Below are 8,550 nucleotides of genomic sequence, written 5' to 3'. Positions count from 1 at the left end.
AGGAATTGGAACAATTATTTTTTGGTCCAGATGTTAAATCGTCAGGTGGCATTGGTTAATCTGTGTATACCAAAATTGTAAAAATGTTATATTGCAAATTAATTTGAAATTAACAGTATTTTTTTTTCTGTACATGTGATTGGAGAAGAAAAAATTAAAAACATTAACCCCCCCAAAAAGAGGAATACACCAGTGTCAAGATGTTGCTAGGTTCGGTTGGGAAGTTATCGGAGATTTCAAAATGTTCTCATTCCTGATGGGCCCCCAAGGTGGTTTTACTAAGTATCCTTGCTTTATTTGCCTTTGGGACAGCTGGGATACTGAAGCGCACTACCACAGGCAGGACTGGCCTCAGCGGACAGAGTTCACTGTGGGGAAGAACAATATAAAGTGGGAGCTCATAAAACAATTTGTCAGGGTTCTAGATAAGGAGTAGAGAGCTTTCCTATTTCTCTAAGCTGTCTGAAGCAAAGATCAAAGCTGGTGTCTTCGTCGGACCACAGCTTGGAACACTTTTGTTGCAGTGGTTCGCGGCTTCCTAGGCAATCATAAAGATGAAAACTATGTACAACTGGTTCAGACTCTGATAAAGAACTATGGTGCAATGGGCTGCAGGATGTCACTCAAAATCCATATCCTTGATGCTCATCTTGATAAGTTCAAAGAGAACATGGGAGCTTATTTCAGAGGAGCAAGGTGAGCGCTTTCACCAGGACATTATGAACTTTGACTGCCATTACTAAGGACAATATAACGAAAACATGATGGGCGACTATATTTGGGGATTGATTTGTGAAACTGATTTGCAGTATAGTCGTAAATCTCGAAAAGCCGCACACTTCTGAACAGTTTTTGGTAATCTGTGTAAATTTGCAATGCATATAGTGTTCTTAGTCTGACTATATAAATGAGAAGATGCAAAATCATCTGTTTCTATAGTAAAAATGCATAATTTTCATTGCCGTGGTCACAAAAGTAAAGTTTATGATGAATGTAAGCAATTTTTAATTTGTTTTAGACATAAGCAATTGGAATATAACATTTATAAGCTGGGAACAAAATTTGTGTTATATAGTGTACTATGTATGCATAAATAGCATCATTAGTATTATTATATATAAAGAAAATTGACTCGGGCAATACACTGTTCACCAAGCACCTATGTTAAAGAAAAAAGTATAAATAATTTAAAAATAAAGAGATTTCTTTTTCAAAAAAAATTTAAAAAATAAATTCATACTTTCTAAATAGATAAATGGATTATTGTGGAATAATTAAACCTTCCCCATCAGTGCTTTCTTCAGTGAATAGATGTTATAGGTATTGCCTAGTAATTCTGGATGCAAACAAAATAGATTTACTATTTATTGTTTTATTGCTGTTGGGTCAGAAAATCTATATAATTGGCACCATTTATGTGGATTGCTAGATGCTTACAAATATTGTAATAGCTGCGGGTCCACAGCATTTAATTAGCCTTTGGAAAGACTAATTCTTGTAAACTACAACATGGCCTTTCCTAATACATTTGTAATCTATGTTTATTTAAAGTATTTTAAATATATCCTCTCCATTTCAACAGTCACACATACTTGAATAGTAAAACTTAAAGCTCTAGCAAATCATCTAAGTGCTAATTTTACATTGGTTTCAGTTAATTCTTTTATTGTGCAATCACAAACAAAAATTAAGAAACTATATAAAAGTGAATATTTAATTCAGTTTATTTCATTGAAAATGTTAATTTCTGCTTAATAACTGAAAAACTTTAAGATTTATTGCTATTGTAGATTATTTTGAAGAAGATGATGCTTTGCTTCTTGGAAAGTAGTATCTGAAGAACATAGTTAAGGAATTGCCACACTTATCATCACTTAACTCAATCAGTAAATTGCTCTCTTATATCCAATGCCTGTCATAGAGCTAATTTGAAAATAAGCTTCACTTAATGTTGATATTTTTGTTACCGCTGCAACTATTAAAACAGAGAAGGATCCCAAAATCTTCGCTAGAGTTTGTTCTTAGCAAAGGTTGTGGAAAGGCCTTTGATAATTCCCAAGTTAAATAAAAAAATAAAGAATCAAGTGATTTTGAAAGGCAGAATTTTCTCATTTCTCTCTGTCTCTCATTTCTCTTCCGTGGCTGCCCAGAGGAAACTTTTCAATCATCGCCACCGGTGGCACCGCTCAGCTAGAGAAGTAAAGAAGCTCAGGGCAGCAGGAAAAGGGGGCTGGCCCCAATGAATCTCACATCCCCCCCCCTGCTTGCCCGTCAGCTGGTCAACCCACCCGCTCTGTGGCTCTTTGGCAACAGGGCTGCTCTCTTGAGGGCATCCCCGCACGTGCGCACACACTCCTGGCCCCACAACAGCTGGCCAGGAGGTTGCATGAGGAGGAGGAGGGTGGTATTTGGGGAAGCTGCCCTCGCGGCTCGTGCTCACTCCTCAGCTGCAGGCCTGTCCCTTTTCTGTCGTTCTCTCCTCCTGGATCCCATTCCCACCCACCAGCACTCGTTTTACTGAGGTTGGCGTGGGCCACAGCCAGGTTAGTCCAGTGTCTCAGGGAGGAGAGCAGATCATGCGACCTGGTCAGCAGGGAGCTGCAGGAGAGGGATCAAAGAACCACATGCGGCTCTGGAGCCATGGGTTGCTGACACCCGGTCTACATCATCAAAATACCCAGTTGTTCATGTCTCAACAAGTGTCCCAGGTCTTCACTCATCAGTTCTCTTATTTCAATAAATGTTTTTGTCTAGTTCCTTTAGCTTGTTGAATAAATAAAAGCAATTCATTGTAGTGTGGTTCTTGGAAAGCCTTAATTCACTATGAAATACAGATAACAATAGTTATTTTGAGCAGTAAAAGACGTGTAAGGATACACAAATGTGGGAATTCCTCTGGATCCCAAATATTTGCGAATGAGGCGTTCTGTTCCATACCAATTAAAGCCTTTGGTCGAATATCCAATGCGAGGTAGATGAATGCTTGCTGAGATAAAGAATAAAGAAAGAAAATATCTGATACACAGCACCAATAACAATGTAGAAAGAACTAACTAGGAAGTTATAAACAAAATGACATCTTACATTATTTTCATTCAAAGACATCACTTAAAAGCTCATTTTGTTGCAATGTAAACTATAACAAGGACTAATGTTTATTTTAAATCTATTCCAATATGAGTATTAGCAGAACTTTTGACATTTCCTCCCTGCTATCTATTCCAACTGAATAGTCAATAAAAACCAAGTTGTGGTAACATGTAAGTGACACCTTCAGATTTCCCTGGTGAAATTTAACACCAAAATGATTAAGTTTCAGCAGAATAATTATGGCCTGTTCTTCAGTGGTGCTTGTGCTCTTAAGAATGGAAATGGGAACAGTTTGAAATTGTCAAACTACCCAGTCTCACCTAACCTTAAAAACTACAGTAAATGGGCTGTTCCAGCATTGGGCAAAATGTTCTCTTCTTCTGAAATCTTCCCAGATCTTCTTGGATCTTCTTTCATTTAAAACGTTAGCCACCATTCCCAGTTTTGTGCCATCTACAGGCTGAAGTATCCCATTAACTGCCCCATCAAGATCACTGTTAGCATGAGGTTCAAGGCAAACTCTATGGCATTCTACACAATTCTTGCCTAATAAATACTCTTTAGGTGTCAATTCTGAATCAATCAAACAATAATATAATCTAGTCCTTGTAATATCATCTAGTCCAACTCCAGCTTAGAATGATAGAGTGTTAGGTTTCAAAAGGACCTCTGAGGTTTTCTAGTCCAATCCCCTGCCCAAGGCAGGAGACCTTAGACCATCCCAGACAAGTGACTGACCAATCTTTTCTTGAAAGCCATCAGCAATGAAGCATCCACATCTCTAGGAGGTAAGCTGTTCCATTGATTAACTGCTCTTATTATGAGGACATTTGATAGGCCAGGAGAGGGACTTCTGGTTTGGCATTGCTGTGAGACAGTCATGGGGAGCGGAGTTCTGCAAACTTAGGCTGAATTCTCTTCGTTGGAGGGAACGTAAAGGACTAAAGTCGTCTTGGAGGGGTGATGAAGAAAGGCGGGATACCTCGCTGGTCACAGAGAGTGATTTTGCTTTTATGCTATAAAGCAATCTTACCCAACCTGTACATTTGCAACATCTATCATCCCTGTCAAAAACTCTGAGACAGGCATGCTTACCGTTTCTTTTCTTGGCTTCTTGATAAATTTTCTTTAATCCTTTTTCTAAAGCAGGAAGCTTAATTCCAGACAAGTTGTTTGAATTGTCCCGGTGCTGTGCTACAATAAGAGCCAGCTAGAAAGATATTACATTTTGACTTGTAAGTAAATTGGGTACACAAAACGGATTGTCAAAAAAAAAAATTCTTTTGATTTTGAACTGATCCTGATTATTTAAGATTTAAGATTTATTAGATTTGTATGCCGCCCCTCTCCGAAGACTCAGGACAGCTCACAACAACAACAATACAATACATAAAATACAAATCCAATAAAGTTAAAAAATGAGATTTAAAACCCATAGATATTAAAAGCAATCATACTGCACAATCACACCATTCTCATATATTAGAGTCAGGAAAAAAGGTGGTGGTGGGTGAAGAGATAGTTATTCCCCCCATGCCTAGTGACATAGATAGGTCTTGAACATCTTGCGGAAGGCCGGAAGGGTAGGGGCAATTCAAATCTCCGGGAGGAGTTGATTCAAGAGGGCCAGAGAGGCCATAGAGAAGGCTCTTCCCCTGGCACCCGCCAAATGGCATTGTTTAGTCGACAGGACCTGGAGTAGGCCAACTCTGTGGGACCTGATAGGCCGCTGGGATTCGTGCGGCAGAAGGCGGTCCTGGAGGTATTCTGGTCCGATGCCATGTAGGGCTTTATAGGTCATTACCAACACTTTGAATTGGGTCCAGAAACCAATTGGCAACCAATGCAGACCACGGAGTATTGGAGAAATATGTGAGTGTCTGGGCAAGCCTGTAACTGCTCGCGCAGCTGCATTTTGCACAATTTGTGACCGGAAACTGATCGGCAACCAGTGCAGACCGCGGAGTGTTGGCAAAACGTGGGCAGATCTTGGAAGCTCCACGATAGCTCTCGCGGCCGCATTTTCCTTTAGTGTGTGATTATTTAAAAATGGGAAGGGAGGAAGGAATTCAGAGACAGCCTAGCCAAGATTATTATAAATCAAAAACGGAGTAGCTTCCATGTATTTTGCTCAGTAAGATGTAAACTGTTTTATACTTATTCTGCCCCTTTTACTGATATTCAGCTATGCATTTTATAGAGTTCCTATCTGCATAGAATATAATTTAGAACTACTTAAAAAATATGTTTGTGCAGCTACCAAATCTGTCCCTTTCCTTCTAGATTTCTTATTATCAATGCAGAATATCAACTATGCATTTTATTGGGTAGAATGCAATTAAGAATTTTAAAAGAATTTTAAAACATTGTTAAATAGTTACCAAATCCGTTCCTTTATTTCTGGATTCCTTATCATCAATGCAGAATAAAAGAGTTCCTCCTAAGGTCAGGTCTACAAAAAATTAACGAGTGGAAATGTTTAGTCCTATTTACTGGTAGGTTTAAATTGAGATAATTTTTTTCTGAAGAGCTGAATAACTCTAATGAAGAATAAATTGTCACATTCTTTTTCATTTGGCATTATTATGGCTTAACTTAGATAAGGCAATAGCAGACAAAGAAAAAGAGCTCCCTGCAACATTATATATGGGAAGGGATTGTGTGCTTCTTTTAAACTCATTTATAGAATTAATAGTTGAATGAGTGGTGATAACTCAGCCTTTGGATATTTTGGATTTGCAAAGCTGGGTGTCTTCTACTAAAACAATGGAAAAGTGACTTACCTTTCATTTTTCCTGCTAGTTCATATATTTTCTTTGGTTGGTCAGAACGATTTGCGAGAGCTGTGAATAAACCACCTTTTCCCCAGTGTCCGGAATCATCTGAAACAAATAATTGTATGTTAAGAAGTTTCACTTAAAAGATCAGGAAAACTATTCATTACTTATTTGAAATAGAGTGTTATTTTCAGAATGGTGTCTTTTTATTCTTCATGTAGATTGCAACAACAAATGCAGACAAGTTAATAGTTGCAATTCTCACTCCATTCAGAATTCAAAAAGAACCATTATACTGGTAAACTGACAGCATAGTAATTTAGATTTTTGAGTTGTCTTAATTTAAATTAGTTTTGATAAGTAAATCCTTAATTCTAACCTCCTTATTGCACAATAGTTTGTCTGCACTAGCTGTTGTCTGCACTAGCTGATTGAATTTATGCTCCATATAAAGATATAATTTTTGACTATTTGTGTGCGTTTTCTCTCCCATTTTTTCCTTCCGTATATTTTTTTTCTAGGCTATGAGAATAGTGATTATCTTTTTTTGTATAAATTATTCTAGTTTGGGTATATATATGTATATACTGGTACATTGTATGTGTGCATGTGTATGTGTCCATATGAATAAAACTAAAATTCTATCTGGGCCCTCCAGTTAATCCAAATAATGTATTATGCCACAACAATTTTTGAACTTTAAGAATGCATAAAAATATATGGGATCCATTACTCCTCGGGAATTGAAAATGGTCAGACCACACTTTTATTCACAAAATTCAGACTGTTGCAATACTGTATTCCCGTAATCATGAATTATGATTTCCAATGCTCCTTGCCAGCTTCCCACAAGTAAAATCAATGGGGAAGCTGGTAGGAAATCAGAAGTTGCTCCTACTCCTGGTGTATTATAGTGCAACAATTTTTCAATCAAGTCACCTCAAATCCGTTAACTTAACTGTTGAAGTGATGATTGAAGCTGAAATGTCAACAATATTCAGACCAGTAAAGTTCTAGCTGTTGCAACATTTCTGCACTCATGTGATATATTCTTCTGACGTGAAAATTCCATCCAGCATCAGGGTGAAAAAAATAAGACCACTTTAATTATGCTATATGTCAAGGGGGTGGGAGGAAATATCTGTCTTAGTGAATTAAAACAATTAAATATACCATCGTTTTTGCTCCATAAAACACACTCCTCCCCAAAAAAGGTGCGTGGTGCCGGTCCTTTGGTGAATAAAAGCTGGATCGTGAAATCGGGGTCCTTTTACTCTTCTATCTTTTTCCTTGTCAGCCTCTTCTGTCTCTTTTCAACTGTCATAATGGTCGACTCCAACTGTCATAACGGTCGTCTCCAACTTTCATAAAGGTCGTCTCCAACTGTCATAACGGTCGTCTCCAACTGTCATAACGGTCATCCCCAAATGTCATAACGGTCGTCCCCAACTGTCATAACAGTCGCCCCCAACTGTAATAACAGTCGCCCCCAACTGTCATAATGGTCATTTCCAACTGCCATAACGGTCATCGCCAACTGTCATAAGTCGTCCCCAACTGTCATAACGGTCATTTCCAAACTGTCATAACGGTCGACCCCAACTGTCATAACGGTCGTCCCCAACTGTCATAACGCTTGCACCAAACTGTCATAAAAGTTGTTTCCAACTGTCATAACGGTCGTCGACCACTGTCACGGTCGTCCCCAACTGTCATAACAGTCGTCCCCAACTGTCATAACAGACCTTTGCAACTGTCATAAGGGTTGCCTCCAACTGTCATAATGGTCGCCCCCAACTGTCATAACGGTCATTTCCAACTGTCATAACGGTCAGCCCCAACTGTCATAACGGTCAGCCCCAACTGTCATAACGGTCGTCCCCAACTGTCATAATGGTCGCCCCCAACTGTCAAAACGGTTGCCCCCAACTGTCATAACGGTCATTGACAACTGTCATAATGGTTGCCCCCAACTGTCATAATGGTCGCCCCCAACTGTCATAATGGTCGTTTCCAACTGTCATAACGGTCATCGCCAACTGTCATAAGTCGTCTGCAACTGTCATAATGGTCATTTCCAAACTGTCATAACGGTCATCCCCAACTATCATAACGGTTGCCTCCAACTGTCATAAAGGTTGTTTCCAACTGTCATAACGGTCGTCGACCACTGTCACGGTCGTCCCCAACTGTCATAACGGTCGTCCCCAACTGTCATAACAGACCTTTGCAACTGTCATAACGGTCGCCTCCAACTGTCATAATGGTCGCCTCCAACTGTCATAATGGTAATTTCCAACTGTCATAACGGTCATCCCCAACTGTCATAACGGTCATCCCCAACTGTCATAATGGTCGTCCCCAACTGTCATAATGGTCGTTTCCAACTGTCATAACGGTCATCGCCAACTGTGATAAGTCATCCCCAATAGTCATAACGGTCATTTCCAATTGACATAAAGGTCGCCCCCAACTGTCATAACGGTCACCCCCAACTGTCATAACGGTCATTGCCAACTGTCATAATGGTTGCCCCCAACTGTCATAACAATTGCCGCCAACTGTCATAATGGTCACCCCCAACTGTCGGATTGGACGCCCCCAACTGTCATAACGGTCATTGCCAACTGTCATAACGGTCATTGCCCAACTGTCATAATGGTCATTTCCAACTGTCATAATG

General features: G+C 39.4%; 1 protein-coding gene across 3 annotated transcripts in view; it reads right to left on the bottom strand.

The window, feature by feature from the left end:
• Positions 1-1,644: 1,644 nt before the first annotated feature.
• The window catches only part of CHD1L (chromodomain helicase DNA binding protein 1 like), a 65,579-nt gene continuing 58,673 nt past the window's right edge, over positions 1,645-8,550 (bottom strand). For all 3 annotated transcript variants that reach the window (XM_070741873.1, XM_070741872.1, XM_070741871.1), the window contains 5 exons: positions 5,874-5,972; positions 5,472-5,542; positions 4,186-4,300; positions 2,878-2,986; positions 1,645-1,834 (listed from right to left, as the gene is read on the bottom strand). In XM_070741873.1, coding sequence (XP_070597974.1) covers positions 1,792-1,834; positions 2,878-2,986; positions 4,186-4,300; positions 5,472-5,542; positions 5,874-5,972 — 437 coding nt within the window. In that variant the 3' untranslated portion in view covers positions 1,645-1,791. The remainder of the gene's footprint in view (positions 1,835-2,877; positions 2,987-4,185; positions 4,301-5,471; positions 5,543-5,873; positions 5,973-8,550) is intronic.

Source organism: Erythrolamprus reginae, chromosome 2 (genome assembly GCF_031021105.1).
Source record: "Erythrolamprus reginae isolate rEryReg1 chromosome 2, rEryReg1.hap1, whole genome shotgun sequence".
Lineage (NCBI taxonomy): Eukaryota > Metazoa > Chordata > Lepidosauria > Squamata > Dipsadidae > Erythrolamprus > Erythrolamprus reginae.
The sequence above is the reverse complement of the archived record's forward strand: the minus strand, read 5'-3'. Positions and strand labels throughout refer to the sequence as shown.